Source organism: Palaemon carinicauda, chromosome 22 (assembly GCF_036898095.1).
Source record: "Palaemon carinicauda isolate YSFRI2023 chromosome 22, ASM3689809v2, whole genome shotgun sequence".
In the NCBI taxonomy this organism is placed as follows: Eukaryota; Metazoa; Arthropoda; class Malacostraca; order Decapoda; family Palaemonidae; genus Palaemon; species Palaemon carinicauda.
The window spans coordinates 27,979,242-27,999,292 of NC_090746.1; the positions used below are offsets into that span (position 1 = coordinate 27,979,242).

General features: G+C 45.9%; 2 protein-coding genes across 7 annotated transcripts in view; both read right to left on the reverse strand.

Moving 5' to 3' along the window:
- Nucleotides 1-20,051, reverse strand: part of LOC137616382 (RNA-binding region-containing protein 3-like) — a 370,102-nt gene that overhangs the window by 321,039 nt on the left and 29,012 nt on the right. For 2 of the 6 annotated variants that reach the window (XM_068346076.1, XM_068346075.1), the window contains exons 2-3: nucleotides 17,994-18,129; nucleotides 9,133-9,178 (exon numbers count right to left, since the gene is read on the reverse strand). The exons of 2 other annotated variants lie outside the window; for them this stretch is intronic. The gene's annotated coding sequence lies outside the window, so the exon portion shown is untranslated. The remainder of the gene's footprint in view (nucleotides 1-9,132; nucleotides 9,179-17,993; nucleotides 18,130-20,051) is intronic. 2 more of the 6 variants (XM_068346072.1, XM_068346074.1) reach the window with 1 other exon arrangement.
- Nucleotides 8,042-9,085, reverse strand: LOC137615835 (putative transferase CAF17 homolog, mitochondrial). The gene has a single exon (XM_068345525.1). The coding sequence runs from the start codon at nucleotides 9,083-9,085 to the stop codon at nucleotides 8,042-8,044; it is 1,044 nt and encodes a 347-aa protein (XP_068201626.1).

Consider the following 20,051-nt stretch of genomic DNA (forward strand, 5'->3'; position numbering starts at 1 on the left):
TAAGCATGAATGCTCTAGGCTCCTCATGAGCATTGACAATTCTCACAAGGATGAAAGGTCTAAGTACCCAATCTGAAAACCTGGCTTATGGATGAGCAATAGGCTTCTACCACTGAGACCAAGAGGAGTGTCTCTCAGCAAAAGAAGATGAGAAAATCAGCAATTACCTGGAGAGAGGCTCCGATCAGAGAAGTGTCCCTACTACGACACCAATCACAGAAGATGGTCCACTTCCCTGGTCGACAGCTACAGGTGACCTTTGCAAGCATCCAGACATTGCTTATGTAGTGCCTCATGAAAACCCTTTTGCTGGGAGGAGATGCTGGACATTCTCCACCAGTTAAATACAAGACACTCCACTGAGTGATGGTACCTCTAAAAGTGGGGCTGAGAGAGAAGAGTGGACCACTGGGATAGTTCTCTCAGCACCTCGACAAGGAACATTATCAGAACTGGATACCATTCGGCGGGTTATCACCTAGGAGCCACCAGAGACATCTTGAGACCTGATGTCATCAATTCACTATTGATTAATAGGTGAATCTGGTAGAAGGAAGAAAAGGCCTACGCATACAGATTGTTCAAAGGGTGATGAAAAGCGTCCTCGAAAGCCGCTCAAGAATCTGGAAAAGAGGAGCAGAACACCTGGTGTTTCCTGTTCAGCCATGTAGCAAACATGTACATCACCTGTGATCCACAAGGCAAGAAGCCTTTTCATCATGAGAGAATGAGTCTTTCCTCTTAGAGTAAGCACAATCCAGACCAAGAACAAGACAGGGAGTGTTCCATGAAGAAGTTGAAACACATCACCTTCCCCATCAGAAAAGGCAGTTATGCCCCCAGAGACTGATGCATGTTGATGAGCATGATAGAGTTGCACTCAGGCAAGTCACATACTGAACACTTTGGTCACCAGATGGTGAAGAGCCTTGTTGCCGATTGAACGTAAGCGATAGAACATTTCGGTGCTTGTAAGAGTACTTAGAACTGTTCAAGGTGGTCAGCTGTTCTTTTTTGTGTTCTTGTGTGAGCGTGGGAGCTTCCCAACATATGAACATACCATGAGAAAGAATGGACAATCGGTGATCTTTCTTCTTATTACAAGAGCATGTGGGAGTTACGAGGTGACTGAGAATCACATCCTTGATCACACTAACATGAGGGAATGTCTCGATGCTCATAAAAGCGACGAGACTGATCACTGGATTCTTTCACCTCAGTTTTCTAATGCTTGGGCGCAATGGAACCCCATCACGATCTAGCTTCACCCCTTTCCTTATCAAAGTATCTTTAAGGAAAGGGACTGAGGTGTAATTTGAGAGTTTAGGGGAAGGTGAGGAGAATGGTTGCACCCTTCATCCCGACCGACAGTGGAAGTGCACTGATAGGAACATAAACTCCTGTGCAACGTACCGAGACATCTTCCCTTTTTGAATCAGTTCTCGGAAAGTCTCTCTCATACTTAGGTGGGGGTGGAGAGATCCTGTTGATCGGTCGTCCTGGACTTCTTTAATGATTTCTTCATACGAGAATCTGACAAAAGTCAGGGCAGAGGAGGAGGAAGATAAACTAGAAGAGGAGGAGAAGCACACAATTCTTGCTAGCCATCGTTGGGGATGAGGTCTTGGGGGGCAAATGACACTCATCCCATGCAGAAAGAGAGCACAAGGGGCCTCTTCAACAGCGAAGGAGACAACACTAGCAAGTGCTACAGGATAGCCACAGAAGGGGAAGCCTTAGAAATCATAGCAATGGCCAACATATTCAGCAGCTTTCCCACTGATGGAGCAACAGCGATGCCTGAGGCAAGTCACGACTTCCTTAGGTCCAAGTCACTACCATCGGTCTGTACAGCCGAAAGAGATCATCTAATAAGAGATGAAGGAGCATTACCATCAGTTTTAGAGTAGTTAAAGGAGATTCCAAAATGTCCTTCTTAGCCTACTTAATTTTTTTTTAGCAAACTGCGCCTCTACAGAGGCGGCCTTGACTTGCACTTGTCACAAGGGGATGACGGTGAACAGATATGGCCCTTGCAAAAAAAAAAAAAAAAAAAACACACAAAAGATGAGGATCAACAGCAGGATATGCCTTACACCTGCCATATTTCTTATCAGTTTTATCGGGATACAATTGCATGTCTGCGTAATTATTCACTGACAGAAAGAGAAATTAAAACAGCCATAATTTTGAGAGGCAGCAAAAGTATGTGTGTACTGTACTGTTTGTGGTCTAAGCTAAAAGTGACAGTTTTGCTGACTAATGGGTGGGCAGGTCTTCCTCCCCACCCGTTGGTAATTATAACTAACTCGTTAAATTTTAATGGCCATTCCAGCTCTGCTTTAGTCATACTCCTATGAAGGATGATGGTGTGTATGCGAAGAAACAAACATGACTAGTGACAACTGCATAAAAATAAACAAGCTTTTCATTCACTTTACCTCAATACACAACATATAAATCATAAATGCTATATACAACAGTAACACTAAAAGCAACCATAATGTAACCACATTAATCTCTTCTTGTATGGTACCCAGATTGGATAATTCAGATTTATGAAAAACTAATCCGTAACCAAATAAGGTCCCATCTCACAGAGTAAACAAGTCTATTTAACTGTTAGGGGGACACCTTTTTATCTTGCATAAAGGAGATTATGCACAAAACTTCACTACCCTCAAAGCTGTAAGTCAAAAGAGTATTATTAGTGATGACTTGGTAAATCTAGACTATATGCTAGTAGTTAAAAGGGTATTCTAAGATCTTCGCTGTTTTTAATCTTGACACACGATTGTTGGTCATTACGTTAAGATGACAGTACAGTATACAATGCGCATATCTAACTTTTGTTGCTTCTAATAAAAGTTGAATAATGGAAATTTTGGTGGGTTACACTATTACAGCTCAGTAGATTATTCTAGATTTTCAATTACAGTATAGTAAAATCAAGAATATGGAGTACGGGAACCCTATTAATCCTCAGAATCACCGTATTGATAACTGGTAAGTTAATGATTTTGAATAGCTCACTATGTTTGGTGTTTCTTTGGTTCCTTGATCTTATGTTTTAAATGTTGCCATAAAGCTAGCTAGTATTTTAAAAATTCAAGAACTCCCATACCTATAAATTTTATTAATGTATGTACAAAGAAAAAATATGTTGGTGAGAGATATTACAATGAAAGGTACCAGTGGATATAGGAGAATAGATGGACAACCTCCAGAAGTACAGTATAAATGCATAGGATATGAGAAGGAACAAAATAGTGATATGCTAATATTTAGTGTAAGCAATAATAGAACTGTGTTACAACTTGTCTCCTACAATACATGAGTAAGCCCAACCCTTTACTTTTTCTAATTCTTTCTCCTCTTGGGGCTTGGGCTAAATATGAACCTTTGCCACACTGACTTTGTGCAGTCAAATCAATAGTCAGTCGACAGTCTGGTCATTAATTTCTAAGTCTGTTAGGCTCACAGGTGTAAATGAGTGCCAGCAGACTTGTGAAAAAGGTAACCATGATTAATACTACTTTTAAAAAGAAATCCCAAATGAACATTTCACACATGCTTGATTTCAGTAAAGAATATGGTACAGGTATGCTGATATACCATTGCTTTATGAGCTTAATACCTATACAATTAGTTTGCGCAACTCCTCTCAGAAAGCACCACCATCCCTTTTCTCTTGTGAAGTTCCACTAACAAGCATCTAAGGCCTTTCAATAGCATGACATTAAATATATTTACCCATCTTCAACACAATAATTATGTTGATGTTCATAAATCTAAATGTCTGGAATGCTTTTTAAGTAGCATGCTCATTTGATTAAACTTATAATCATCACAAAATATCGAAGACTTCAACAATATATAAAGATATATATTATCAATGCATAAGGCATCTCAGTCTTGGATAAAAACATTAAAATTATAAAGTAATTTGTGTCTTTCCTACTGTACAGACCTGAGTCCTTTAATAGGGAGAGTGTTTCAATAGTTGTTAGGTGTTTAATGAGAAGTTGAACAGCTGGAGGAGGGTGCACACGAGAAGCCCCAGCCCTAGCCCTCTCACCAGGCCAGGACTGAGAGGGGTGGTTGAGGAGGGAAGATAGGTTAAATGACTTAGGTTTGTATAGCCAGGAAAAATACAAATTACATTATAATTTTTTAATAGGGAGACTCACTACTCATATATTCATCAGATACGTAGAAAGACTGCTACCTAGGAAAATTTTGAAAAGTTCATCATATATAAGATGAGATAAAAAGGCCCCACCTGTGCTTCTTGCTCCATATCATGGTGGGTCTTTTACCCCAAAATGACATTTTGAAATAAACAAACTCGACCTATTTCCCAATTAAGTTTTCAAGGCTGGATTGCAGTGTAATATATTCCTTAGTTCTCATATAAAGTATCTGTAGTTAAAGCACTGACTTCACTAACATGATGTTCATACAGGATATCCCTGGTATAGCAGCATTTTTGCATATAATGTGTCCACAGAAGAAAAAGATGTGCTAGGTGCATCCTGATATTCTTCTCCTAGGATGATTGGTATAGAGAGCCTTGGGCAAAGGGTATTATGGTGCTGATCGCAAAGGGTTAGAAGTCCCCCTAGAATCAAACTGGGTGGTTCTTTTTCTTCCCTTGAAGTGTTTGAACTGCTTGCTCCCACCTAGGAGCAAAGTGGTACCTCCAGCAATCTCATAAAAGTCTTTGATAGGGATGAAAAGTCTCATTGGACCTGTCCTATAAATGGAGACTTGTACACAGTCAAATGGAGAAACCCTTCCCCGAAGGAGATATTAGTTTAGAACTATATGCCCGTATGATGATCAATGGGTTGGTATATATTCCACCATCCTTCTCCCATTTAAGGAGGATGGGGAAGATATTTCTTCATGGATATAGAATGGAGCTCGGAATAGTAACTTGCCAACATCCGGTCCGATCGAGCAATGTTTCAACCGCTTTGTCCCCAGGAGGGAGAACAGAAATATGAGAGCCAGTAATGCTACCATTCAATCCAGATTTACTTCTACACATTACCATAGTTGAGATGTTTCCTGTCCCGTGTGAGAGTTGGGATGGTTACTCAACTACTGGAGCAGCCACCGAAGGACCAAGTACAATGGTGTAAAGTGACTATACACCTCACTTCAAGAGCTCTGGTCTTAGCTGGTGCCTAGACCCTCTCAGCCGTCAAATCACATGCTATACAGATAGTTTCACGGAAAAAGGAGATTGTGTTCCTTAATACCTTTCTTGGTTCTGCCAGTGCTAACAAAAAGTTGCTGACACTCAAGCCTGAGGTGTCGAGTCCTTTTCAGATAGCACTGCAGAGTTCTTATGGGACACAAAAGCCTTCCCTCTCGCTCACCACCCAATACTTCCCATAAAGAAGGCATTGAGGTCTCGAACCTAGGGTCATGTGATACCCAGTTCCACATTTTAGCCTTGAACTCTGGCAAAAACTGAAGTAGAGCTCCTTCCATCCCTAAGCGTGGTGACTAAATTAGAGCAACTGTGCAACTTGTACTTTCTCCTGAGGGTAGGATCTCTCTGACAACCTCCTCAAAGGCTCATGTGGGGTACGTGTAAGAGCTTTGATGACAAGGGTCACGTCCCACTCCAGGTGCCTGAGGTTTCGGGATTGGCAAGACTGTTCGAAGCTCCTCATGAACATTGACAACTCTCATGAGGTGGAGAGGTTTATACCCTTCAGTAGATAGATCATGCCCAAGGCTGAGCGGTAGCCATTGGCAGCCGCAACAGAGAGGTGCTTCTCATAGCGAAGGAAGATGAGAAAATCTGTGATCTGCACTAAAGTTGCTCCAACTTGAGAAGTATCCCTTCTACAACACCATTTATAGAAGATGGCCCACTTCCCTCGATAGACAGCTCCAGGTATCCAGACATCTCGTTTGCAGGGCCTCGTGAAAAGCTTTTCGCATGGAGTAGATGCTGGATAGCCTCCACCCATGAAGATCAAAGGACTTCACCTCTAAGAGTGCAGCTAACAGAGAAGCATGGACTACATCTACAGTAGGTGTGCGTCCTACCCCTCTTTCAACACATTTGAGAGCAGTTGTACATCTGAAGGTGGAAACTACAGTGGGACTCCCCTGGTGAGGTTTTCCTCGTCCAGCCACCATGCAAAATTGGCCCGAGCCTTTCCTGTCTCACCAGAACAGGATCAGGGGAACCCTGTTGCTGACCAGTGATCCTTGAGACACCATTGAAGGGATCTCTGATGTACATGTCCACGAGGAACACCTTCTCCAGCTAGGAAAGGTGGCCGAGAACTCTCTCCCCGCACCGAGCTGGTACTCCAAGTTTTGAACAGGAATAGTCGCACAACCTCCTTGACCCTGCTGATGTGATTGTCTGAAGGAAAGACTCTCGCTGCTGCTATGATTATCAGCAAGCCCAAGTACTTCAATCTCTGCTTGGGTGTGAAAATTTGACTTCTCCCATTTTACCACAATCCCCAGATCATGGCAAAATGAGGGAATCCAATCTTTAGCCTGTAGCAACTGCCTCACCAAGGAGGAAAGGATCAACCAATCATCAAGATACATCAAAAGATATATTCCTTGCAAATGGGACCAAGCTATTACCAAGGTGAACACCCAAGTGAACACCTGAAGCCCTACATAGTGCAAAGCACAGAGTCTTGAGATGGTACACCGTATCATAGAGGTAAAAGCAGAGGTACTTTTGAGAGAAATTATGCACAATTACTTTAAAGTATGCATCCTTCAGGTTCACTGAAAGCATAAAGTCACCCTCTTTCATGGAAGACAGCACAGACTATTGTTTCCATTCTCAACTTTGTTTGATGAACAAACTTGTCCAGAGGAGAGAAGTCAATGATCGGTCACCAGACCCCTGTCGACTTCTCCCCCAAGGAAAATCTGTCTGTAGAGGCCCAATGATTCTTCTCGAACTCAAAATTTGTTCTTCTCCAACATCCCCTCCACCTCTGTCCGCATGGTCGGGGCTTTCGGCGATGTTGGGTGATCATACAGGAACTCTATCGGTAACCAAGATAAGGGGGCCAATAGTTCTGAAAAGGTAATAAGTAGCTGTTCCGATGGACACTAACTACCCAAGGCTCGGCCCCGTGTCTGCCAAGTCACCAACTGGTGAGACAGGCATCCCCTACTCTTGGCAGCGGAAGAGGGGGAACGCCAGGTCAGTGTTTCCCTCTCCAACCTCTCTTCCCACTGGCCCCCTTCCTGAAAGACCACTAGCTTGGGGTGCTTGAAAGGGATGTGCATGCACAAGCTCCTTTCAGGAGAAATAGCGGGTGGTGCTCATCGCGGTCTTGAAGTGGGTGCAAGTGTCTTCCTTGATTTTGATGGCTTGGCAGAAACGGGTTTGGCTGCTGTTCCCTTCGAAAGGCTAGGACATATAAAGGAGACACTACACTGGATCAGGGGGTTCTGCAAAGCAGTCATCCAAGATTCTATCACCGCCAACACACAACTATTGGGAAGGACAGACGTGTCACCCTGCACTAATGAGTTCCTCAGTAACAATGCCATCTACGAGGAAACCTGTTTTGAGAAATGCGGAACCAAAGCATACAGTTCCTACAAAATTCAGTTAGCCCATTAGTTTGCAGACTGGTGAGCCAGTAAAGTCACTGCCTTCCCACCAGACAACATGGGAAAATGAAAAAGTTTGATTAGGAACTGACAGTACATGCGTACTTGTCAGGAGCCAAAACGAAAGTGAAGCTTTCAGACTGGCAAGGGGGGCGAGGCCTCACAACCCCACCCTCCATTAACTGTTCAACTGCTGGCTAAACAACTAACAACCATGTCCAGCTAGCTCTGAAACAATATCCCTATTAAAGGACAATGGTTTGTATGTTGTGTAGGAACAACTCATGCTCAATACAATTGTGTTACTAAAGAATTCTGAACTTGAAATGAAATCAGCTTATAGAATGTCATTGAGTATACTGTACTGTACATTATAATACATCAAATTTGTCATTAAAATTTAGAATATTATATACCCTTATTACTTTGCTCTTTCTTTTGATGCTTCAAATGGCCACCATGCTGGTCTACTGGTAACAAGAGTCAAATTATCAGCAGTTAATGTTTTAGCTGCCAAGGACTCTTCAATTCTCATAAGACCTATACCTTGAGCACCAGCAATTCCCCGCACTTTTCCAACTACTTTTCCTTTATCATTTACTATACCTGAATCAAAGGTTAAGTGAGATGCTTCTGCAGAAAATACAATAGGCATATACCTCTTTCGAACTACGCCAGTATGAAATGTCCGAGCTGTCAATTCTTGGCCTATGTAACATCCTTTATGGAAACTTACTCCATGAAGGTAGTCACAGTTTGCTTCCAAAGGAAAGCATTTAGTTGGGGGAATTTCATCAATGCCTTCACATACACCTAATCTATATCTAAGTACCTTGTACAATCCCTCACTAACCTCAGTATCGGGAATTATGTCTTTAATATTGGAGTTTACTGGTATAATCAACCGATGCCCAAGATATCTCAATCTAGGATCCCTAGTTGCAATGACCTCACTATTTTGATTGTCACACAGTTTCAAATCCACTTTTGATTCTGACTTTGGGTTCATATACAGTGATTCCATGTCCATCGGAGTAATATCCTCAAAGCTTATGCTGTTATCAAACACTGCCCATACACAATGGCCATCAACATGATCTATATTAATCTTCCTTCTTACTCTGTACATTTTCAAATGTTTGACCAACTGTTCACATTTCTTTGCATCACATTCTAAAAGATAAGTATTGTCCTGTTTCTTGTATATTAAAGAATCAAAAAGAATTCGGCCTTGAGTGTTTAATAACATTGAGAATATACTAGTGGCCCCTTCTTCTAGGTGTTCAACATCATTTGTTATGAGACCCTGCAGAAATGAAGCAGCTTCTGAGCCCTGCACCTGAATAAGGCTTCGATGCCTTTGAGCTTCAGCATGTAATCGTTGTTTTAAAAGGTATGAATGTTTAGCCACATACTTCCCTTTCAAAAATACCTTTTGAAATAAACTCTTCGATAGAGCAAGCATTTCTAACACAAAGAATTACTTTTACACAAATCAAGTTAAACTCTTACAATGATTTCCAATGTTATCTGGAATCTGCTGTCCTCACCATAAAATCTGTAAAACAACAACTCCAGTTAACAGTTGAAAATACCACATACTATACCTAATATTTTCTATGAAAACAGGAATACTATTTTTATACTACTCAAATAAAAAGGTTTATAAATGCTATATTAGGCAATGGTGACCAAATTTCATAACAATTAACTTCACAAATAGGCAGATAAAATAATTGGAGGTTGTATAGATAATTAATCTTCTATGATTTTAAAAGATTTTTCCCTTGTTTTATATGTAAAGTATTGAAAGCAATTCTACTACAGTATACAAAATCCACAACAATATTAATTATTTCAATACTGTACTTACTTGTAATTCATATAGCTAATACAGTATATCTATGAAGCCAGCATCTTGACAGTAAAATAAAATGACAAATTCGTAGATAATTTGTATTTTTCCTAACTATACAAACCTTAGCTATTTAAAGGGGGTTATTACTTTCGGCGTAGCTGAAATGACGAGCCATTAGAATTTTAACGAGGGTTTACTACCCCACCGCTAGTTAGCGGGGATTAGGGAGGGTAGCTTGCTACCCACCCCCCTCACACACACCTGTGCTTGAGCTCACTTTGCTTGGATGTAGGACTTCAAAGGGGATAGGGCTAGCGGGCAAGTTTGATTAAATAGCTAAGGTTTGTATAGTTAGGAAAAATACAAATTATCTACGAATTTGTCATTTGTTCCGTAACTGACATACAAACCCCGCTATTTAATAGGGGTGACTCACCCATTAGGAAGGGTGGAAAGTCCTGGCCAGTACTGGCTTTTGGCTTTGCCCGGGGACTCATTATTTGAGTGTGTCAGCACTCAACAATAAGGAGTCCCTACACCTCGCTAGAACCTTGCAACGCAAGGACTGCGGCCTACGCAAGCTGTGTGTGAAGGTATAATAAAGTGTGACTCGTCCTAGGAAGTTGACCTGTAGTCCTTTCGATGGAAACGTTAGGCTAGGACTCTCCCAATACCACCTCGTCAGGGTATGGGGACGTGACAGTATTAGCTTAATACTTGGAACACAAGGGAACATGGTTTACCAGCAGTGGTTTGAGGGCCAGACAAACATTTTCATTCATGCAGACTAAGACCGGGTAACAATGCCCTCAACCTTCTGCTACTTGTCCACTAAGGAGCCTGAGGTTCTAAACCAGCTGTTGTGCAGCCACCACAGGGCCCATAGAGAACGTATCGACCCTCCTGTGGGTCACGTCCTGCAGGTAGTGGGCTGTGAAGGTCGTCTGACGCTTCCACACCCTAGCCTGAAGAACCTGCGTCACTTAGAAATTCTTCTTGAAGGTGAGGGACGTAGCTACACCCCTGACATCATGTGCTCTAGGGTGTCGTAACAGAGGAGGATCTGGATTCAAGGACCGATGGATCACCCTTCGAATCCATGCCGAGATGGTCTTCTTGGTGACCCTCCTCTTAGTCCTCCCAGAGCTAACAAACAATGCCTGCACCTGAGGACGGACTGCAGCTGTTCTTTTGAAATATAACCTCAGACTCCTTACTGGACACAGTAGGAGATAGTCTGGGTCATCTGTTACAGAACGAAGACTCGAAATCTGGAAGGAGTTGAACCGAGGATCCAGCACCCCCGGATTCTGAGTCTTAGCAATAAACTCAGGGACGAATTTGAACGTTACCTCCCCCCTCCTCTTGAATGGGCGATGTCATATGAGAGACCATGAAGTTCACCGTCTCGCTTGGCCGAAGCCAAAGCTAGTAGGAACACCGTCTTCAAAGTTAGATGGCGATCTGAAGCCTGGCATAATGGTTCATAGGGAGGTCTCTTAAGAGACCTGAGAACTCGAACCACGTTCCATGGAGGAGGTCTCACTTCCGACTGAGGGCAGGTAAGTTCATAACTTCGTATGAGTAAGGAAAGTTCCAGCGAGGAAGAAATGTCCATTCCTTTCAGCCTGAAGGCTGAACTTAAGGCTGAGCGATAGCCTTTCACCGCCGAGACTGAAAGGCGCATTTCTACCCGCAAATACACGAGGAACTCCGTTATTGTTGGAATAGTGGCATCGAGTGGAGAGATACCCCTTCCACGACACCAACCACAGAAGACTTTCCACTTTGCCTGGTAGACCCCTGCGGATGATTTTTGCAGATGTCCAGACATCCTAATCGCAACTTGTTGCGAAAATCCTCTCTCAGCGAGGAGATGCTGGATAGTCTCCAGGCGTGAAGTCGTAGCAAAGCTACGGCTTTGTGGAAGATGTTGGCATGTGGTTGTTTGAGTAGATCGTGTCGTGGAGGAAGTTCTCTCGGAAGTTCCGTTAGGAGTTGCAGAAGGTCCGGAAACCATTCCGCGTGATGCCATAGCGGAGCTATGAGGGTCATTGAAAGATTGACTGATATTCTGGTCTTGTTGAGCACCCTCCTCATCAGACAGAACGGGGGAAAGGCGTACACGTCGATGTTGTCCCACCGTTGTTGGAGGGCATCTTGCCAGAGCACCTTGGGATCCGGGATTGGGGAGCAGTATAGTGGAACCTTGAAGTTCAAAGCTGTTGCGAACAGATCCACAGTCGGGGAACCCCACAAAGTCAGGACTTTATTGACTACTAGATGATCTAAAGACACTCGGTACTCACTATCTGAGACGCTCTGCTCAGATTGTCGGCGAGCACATTCCTCTTGCCTGGAATGAAGCGAGCCGATAGTGGAATCGAGTGGACTTCGGTCCACCTCAGTATCTCTACTGCAAGATGGGATAGCTGTTTCGAAAAGGTACCTCCTTGCTTGTTGATATAAGCCACTACTGTGGTGTTGTCGCTCATCACCACCACAGAGTGACCCGCCATGTATTGTTGGAACTGCTGAAGGGCCAAGAAAACAGCCTTCATCTCTAGAAGATTTATATGGAGGCACTTTTCTGATTCTGACCACAGGCCTGAGGTCCTGTGGTGAAGAACATGGGCCCCCACCCTTTCTTTGAGGCGTCCGAAAACAGCATCAAATCTCGGGGGAGGACGAGAAGGTTCACTCCTCTTCGTAGGTTCTCGTCTGTCACCCACCACTGGAGGTCCGTCCGTTCCGCAGGTCCCATAGGGATCATGACGTCCGGAGAATTGTAACCTTGATTCCACCGAGACTTGAGTCGCCACTGGAGGGATCTCATCCTGAGGCGACCGTTGGGAACTAGACGAGCCAAACATGAGAGGTGACCGAAGAGACGTAACCACGATTGGGCTGGAAGCTCTTTTCGTCTGAGAAAAGGGCTTGCGACCTACCTCAGCCTTGCTATCCTGTCGTCTGATGGGAAGGCTTTGTGGAGATTGGTGTCTATAATCATGCCTAGGTATACCAGTCTTTGAGTGGGAAGCGGAGATTACTTCTCGAGATTTACCATGATCCCCAGATCCTGGCAAAGTTCCAGAAGTTTGTCTCGGTGTCGAAGAAGGGATGACTCCGAGTCTGCTAGGATCAGCCAGTCGTCCAGATAACGGAGGAGATGGATGCCAATCCTGTGTGCCCACGACGATATTAGGGTGAACACTCTGATGAAAGCTGTGGTGCTGTGGAGAGACCGAAACACAGCACCTTGAACGGGTACTCCTTGTTGTCTAGGCTGAATCTTAAGTACTTCCTTGAAGACGGATGGATTGGGATCTGGAAGTACGCGTCCTTCAGATCCAGTGTGCACATGAAATCTTGAGGTCTAACTGCAAGTCTGACCGTGTCTGCGGTCTCCATGCTGAATGGAGTTTGTTTGACAAACTTGTTCAGAGCCGAGAGGTCGATGACTGGTCTCCAGCCTCCAGACGCCTTCTTTACAAGAAAGAGTCGACTGAAGAAGCCTGGGGACCCGTCGAGGACCTCTTGGAGAGCGCCCTTCTTCAACATGGTCTGGACTTCTGCCGGAAGGGCCTGCCCAATTGCTGATCCCATGGCAAGGGAGCTCAATGACAATGGATTCGTCGTCAGGGGAGGTAGAGATGTTGTGAACGAGACGCGATATCCTTGACTGATTACGGAAATCGTCCAGGAATCGGCCCCGAGTTGCTGCCACCTGTCTGCGCAACTTTGAAGGCATCCCCCCACTGGTGGACATGCAGGGGTATAGCCAATCCTTCGTTTGCGGTCTCGGCTGCTCCCTCTAGGATTCTTCCCTCCCCTGGAGGGCTTCTTGCCTTTCCTGTCCTTGACAGGAGAGGGCTTAGACACCACTGTCTTCGCTGCCGTTGTCGGTTTCGTGGTCTTGGTAGGACGGGGCTGTTGGGGTGCTGGAGGTTTATAGGGCTTGGATGTCAAAGCCCTATGTAGGAGGGAGTCTTGGTGGGACTTCCTCCACCTCTCAGCGGCATGCTCCACGTCCTTAGGCTTAAACAGGTTCGTTCCCGTCACGGAAGAATGTCTGAGCCTGCTGATCTCGGTGCTAGGGACCTTTTGATGGAACCTCTCAGACACCGCATCCCGACGTTTCAGGATGGTGTTTACCCACAAGTTCGAGACTTGGTGGGCCAGAAACTCGATCGTGTGGGTGCCTGAGAGTAAAAAGGTCTCCATAGCACTCCTGGTACGTTCTTTGGATAAATCCTCCGAACGTATCAGGATACCTAAGGTCCCTAACCAGATATCCAGAAACGAAGTGGCCTGCATGGCACACTTCACAACCTTCTCCTGATTAAGGATCTCAGTCGCCGAGAATGAGACCTGCCAGTTGGAGAGTCTCTCAAGAGGGACTCCCCTGGTAAGCTCTTCCAATGAATGGTGAAGGGGAAGAGCTAAACAAGTCTCCTCTAAGATCTCGAAGTACTTCCTCTGCTGTACACGAGAAGGTGGGAGAAGCTTGTTGCCGGCACTGGATCGGCTGGAGGAGGCTAGCTTGGAGAGCTGGACTGCGATCTTGTCCCTGTCACTCTTAATCCCCTGACACCAGGGCAAAGCTGCACTGGCCTTAGAGGGTTTTTGAGTCCCAAACACTCGGTCCAAGACCGTGTCTTTGCCCTCTCGAGGAGGAATCTCGGGTCAGCAAACCCATTTAGAGTCCTCATAAGGGTCAGAACCTACCAAAACGCATGTTCTGACTCCTGCAGCTCTCCTCCTGAAAGACTAACAGTGAAGTCTCCTGTCCCCAAAGGCTCTTCTTGGGGAGACTCGCGGACGTTCTCCGAGTGACTGGCTGGCTCCGATCTAAGTCTAGACGAGGACTTTGGTACTGTCTTGGAGTCCTTCGACTCCCTCCTGGGAGGAATGCAGGACTCCAACAACGATGGAAGTAGGCTCTTCTCCGCCCCTACCCGAGAAGACTTTCCAGCACGAGGTAGGGTTTCCTTCATTGGTGCGATGGGGGAACGCCTCACCTAACCTGCCTCCCCTGAGGACAGGAAATCCTTGTCCGAATTGGAGGAAGAAAAAGTCTGGGGGAGACAGCTTAGTCCTCGAAGTCACCGGGTCTGAAACTCCTCTTTTTCTCTTCAGGGGAGTAGACGCCGCCAAGGATTTATGGCCCATTTCAGAGAGAACAGGCTTAAAAGCCTGCATGACCGCTCTGATCAGTGCCCCAAACTAAGGCTGCTGGCTGACGGCTGCGCTGTCAGACACTCCCTCTGGAGGGACAGGGATCGACTGATCCCTGGGAGGAGTTTCCAATGGGGAATTTGCCTGCAAAGAAAAAGAAGACAAAGAAGAAATGTCCCTGGCCCTTTCTGGAACCTTCCCCTCTACCGGCGAGCGCGCTGTTCTGCGCTTGCGGGGGGGGGTGTGTGTGTGTGTGGCAATGGCGACCTTGTCGCTCGTTGTCCTGCAGTCTCACACGTGGGAGGATATTGACGATCGCGCTGGGGAGCACACTGGCGCTCGCGCGATGGGGAATACCCGGGGGCGGGCGCGGGAGACTGTTGGCGCGCGTGCGCTCGAGGGCGATTGCGAGGGTGCGCGGGCGAGCGATGGCGTGTAGGAGCGTGTGCTGGAGACATCAGAGGGTGCGCAGGAAGCAGATTGCGCGCTCGCGCGCGAGGGTAAGAGCCCGTGTGGGCGAGGGATCGTGCGCTCTAGAAGATGTCGTTGGGCACGTGCGCGCAGGAGAGATATCTCGACCCTGCGTACGTTGGCGCGCTTCTTGTTGGTGCACATAAGGCTGGCGATGCATCACTGCTGTGGGAGATGGGCATGGGCGCGCATCCTCGTGGGTGCGTGTAGGTGACTGCGCGCGATTGTGCGCTGGCGAGGGATGGCCCGCAGGTGAAGGCAGACGGCACGCTGGCGAGTAGGGGAAGCCTTAACCTTCCCTACTGCACCCAGATCCGAAGATCATGGGCGCGCAGGAGATCGTTGGCGTGCAGGAGAGCACTGGCGCGTTGGTGAGCGCTGGCGCGCAGTAGGTTGAGGGCGCGCAGTGGCGCGCTGGCGATCAGGTGAGCGCTGGCGCGCAGGTGAGCACTGGCGCGCGTCAACAGGAACATCGGCAACAGGTGTGCGCGCCAGCGCAGGTGAGCGCTGACGCGCTTGATCAGGAACGTCGGCAGCAGGTGCGTGCTGGCGCGTAGTTGAGCGCTGGCGCGCTATATCAGGAGTAGCAGGAGAGCACTGATGCGCTATCTCCGAAACCTTGATGAGGTTAGGAGAACGTTGGCGCGCATGCTTGGCATGGCGCGTAAGGGACGTCTGCGCTAATTTGCGCGTACGCCCTTGTTGCCCCGAAGTCCAAAAAGAAGGATGATGTTCAGATGGCGCTCGCGTCGTGGCGTGGGTGGTGTGGCGCTGGTGGTTGGCTAGAGCCTTTGTATCGGCCCATCCCTTTGACGAAGGAATTAACTAAATGGAAGACAACCTGTGAATAGTGGATTTCACGCGCCTTTGCTTTATACACGACACTCAAAAGGTGCTCGGGCGAGGGTTGTAACCTCAGCATTCCATGCTTTTATCTTTCTCTGGTATAATTGGAAGGTTTTATCAGAAAAGATATGTAAGAATGACTCTTTTCACCGGCAGCCACAGGTCTCTCCCCAGAAATAGATTTTTCCTTCGTCAAAATCCCTTTAGTTGGTGCCCACAGCACATCAGCAGCCAGGAACGGCGACGGCAGGTCAGCAGGTCTGACGGGTGGAAGGTCGGCGTGCCCTTTGTCAGGACGACCTTCCACCGAAGGGGATCGCGAACGATCTGCAGAGAGGTCCAGGGTTGTAGCAGGAACAGTCGGAGATCGATGACGAGGCTCCTCTGTGGCGGACTGCAACGATGATGTTGAACCAAAGAGGCGCCTCCTCACACCCTTATGAGGTGAAGGAAGGCCTCTCCGGCGAAGAGGAAGGCGAGCCTTACGACGTATGCGCCCTCTGCGGGCCGTTGGGTCAGCAAGCTGACCATCAGCAGTCCTCCGAAGAGGAGTCTCTGTGAGTGAACTCCCCCGAGGGGGAGAATCACTGGCAGGAGAGACTGTTGGACTTAGTTCCTCCCTCGAAGGTTGAGCAGAGGGAGAAACTAAGCCTTCATCTACAGCAGGTTGAGGAGTTGCAGAGGTGGGAGATACCGCATCGGATACCTCTGCCACCACAACGTCGACGATAGACAGAGGATCAACCTCGGCCAAAGTCGGCGATTGCTTGACAGCGGCACCCAACCGGATGATGTCAAACAAGGCTTCTTTGGAGGGCGAACCTTCGAGCCCCAAGGAAGACCAAAGCTGGAATAAATCAGTTACATTGACATTAACATTTAAATCCTCCCCGGGGGAAGAGGTGGAGCTGCCTCGCTACGGGAGGCAACGCCATCTCTCGAACCCCGAGACCGGGAAACAGAACCATGGTCTACGCTACCCCTCGACGGTCTCTCGGAAGAAACCGATCGAGTGGGAGCTTCGGAAGAGGTTTGGGCAACGGAAGAAGTGTCCTTGGGATTTTCTTCTTTCAAAGAAATCTTCGAAGGAGAAATATCTCGCCTAGACCTCTTCTTCCGTCGCCGAGAAAACCTCTACCACTGGGAGGTAGACCACTCCCTACACTCACCACACTTGTTACTACTATCACACCGTTGGCCCCTACAGTAAGGACAAAGGGTGTGAGGGTCCGTCTCGACCACCGACATAAATGTACCCCAAGGGCGGTCGGGTAATCCAGGACATTTGCGCATTTTCGCAGAGGCCAACTTCGCACACAAACCTGTAGGAGAAAAAGCAGAAAGACATTAATGGCTGTCAGAGAGACGAGGGTGAGAGCGGACACGTCCGACTACCACCCGAGCCGAGAGCAAAGTGAGCTCAAGCACAGGTGTGTGTGAGGGGGGGGGTAGCAAGCTACCCTCCCTACCCCCCGCTAACTAGCGGTGGGGTAGTAAACCCTCGTTAAAATTCTAATGGCTCGTCATTTCAGCTACACCGAAAGTAATAACCCCTATTAAATAGTGTGGTTTGTATGTCAGTTACGGAACAAATAAAATTTACTAGTCAGCTTTTACTGCAAGATTGATTTCCCTTTGACACCAGATGCCAGGGGTATACTCCAGGCCAAGTCACCGTACCTGCCACCTTCCTTCATTATCTCTAAAGTCACACGAAAAATTAACACCAACTGTGAATTACTATACAGTAAGTGGGAAGAAGACAATATGAATTTCAAATAAGTACAGTTTTGAAATAAATAATTTCTTATAAAAATCATGCTAATTTCAATGAATCTTCTTGAAATTCATAAACTAGTCGAGTACTACATCAACCAGAAAGGATGATGTGGTAATTCAGAAATTAAAATTCATATAAATAAAATTAGTAAGCATCAAGCAAGAAAAATTCATTATGCATTTGAAAGAACATTTCCTCATCGTATTTTTCTGGCTATTGAAACCTTTATCCTTTACATACCACTACTGCATGTCTTTGGCAGAGCTGGAGAGAACGATGAATCATTAACAAGGTTGGTGCAGTAGTTAGCAGGAGGTATTTGGGGCCACCTTCCTTCCTAACTGTATCAAGACTCTTTTGACTTTTGACCTAATAACTGAGAGGGGTAGTTGAAAAGGAAAGGATAATTTGAAGGACTCAAGTTTGTATAGTTAGGAAAAATTATATTTTCAATTTAAAATAAATTTTTGAATATACTTACCCGGTGAATATATTTATAGCTTACGTCTCCGACGGTCGACAGATTCCAAAAACTCGTGAGCGATCGCCATGAAGGCTGCCAGGTGTGCCGAACAGCGCCGACTATCGGCCAGATACCGCATATACTTCTCCAGGAGTTCAGTTCTTCTCAGTCCGTAGGGTCTCTATCGGGGAGGAAGGGAGGGCCTTTAATTATATATATTCACCAGGTAAGTATATTCAAAAATTTATTTTGAAATGAAAATATTATTTTTAAATATCAAACTTAGCCGGTGAATATATATATAGCTGATTCACACCCATGGTGGAGGGTAGAGACCAGTATTAAAACAATAAAGGCGTATATGCTCAAGAGTTTTCGACAAATATTCAAAAAATAAACTTAAGTATAGGTACCTGATAAGGAAGCTGACTCTGATGATTACTCTGCCTCATTAGTCCGCTATCCTTACGAAGCCCAGCGATCCTCTCAGGATGCTGAAAGACTCCCAGGAGCTGTTATAATCAGGGTGAATACCCCTACAACAGGACCTCATCAATACCCTTAATCTGGGCACTCTCAAGAAACAATATTTTGACCACCCGCCAAATCAAAAGATTGCGGAAGACTTCTTAGTCTCCACATACAACCCAAAATAAGATTAAAAATTTCAAGAGAAGATAAAAGGATATTGGGATTAAGGGAATGCAGTGGTAGAACCTTCACCCACTACTGCACTCGCTGCTACGAATGGTCCCAACGTGTAGCAGTCCTCATAAAGAGTCTGGACATCTTTCAAGTAATATGAAGCGAACACAGACTTGCTCCTCCAAAAGGTCGCGTCCATAATACTTCTAAGTGATCTATTTTGTTTGAACGCTACTGAAGTTGCTATCGCTCTAACTTCATGAGCCTTAACTTTAAGCAAATTTAGATCCTTCTCACTTAAATGAGAGTGCGCCTCTCTAATCAACAGTCTAATAAAATAAGACAACGCATTCTTCGACATAGGCAAAGAGGGCTTTTTAACCGAGCACCATAAAGCCTCTGAATTACCTCGCAGCGGTTTGGTTTTAGTTAAATAAAATTTAAGAGCTCTAACTGGGCAAAGAACTCTTTCAACTTCATTCCCAACAATCTCAGATAGACTGGGATGTTCAAACGATTTAGGCCATGGACGAGACGGAAGTTCATTTTTGGCCAAAAAACCAAGCTGAAGCGAGCATACTGCTTTATTAGCGGAGAAGCCGATATTCTTGCTAAAAGCATGTATCTCACTAACTCTTTTCGCAGAAGCCAAGCTCACTAAGAAAAGAGTCTTGAGGGTAAGATCCTTCAGGGAGGCTGAATTCAACGGTTCAAACCTGTCTGACATAAAGAACTGAAGGACCACGTCCAAGTTCCAAGCAGGAGTAGAAATATGACGCTCCTTAGAAGTCTCGAAAGACTTAAGAAGGTCTTGAAGATCTTTGTTATTAGACAGATCCAAATTTCTATGCCTAAAAACAGAAGCTAACATGCTTCTGTAGCCTTTAATGGTAGATGCAGAAAGGGAGCAACCATTTCTCAGATAAAGCAGAAAATCTGCAATCTGCGCTACAGAGGTACTGGAAGAGGAAATAGAGGAGGACTTGCACCAGTCTCTAAATACCTCCCATTTAGATTGATAAATCCTGATGGTAGAGGATCTTCTAGCCCTCGCGATCGCTCTAGCTGGCTCCTTCGAAAACCCTCGAGCTCTAGAGAGTCTTTCGATAGTCTGAAGGCAGTTAGACGAAGCGCTGGGAGGCTTTGATGAAATCTCTTTACGTGAGGCTGACGCAGGAGATCCATCCGCA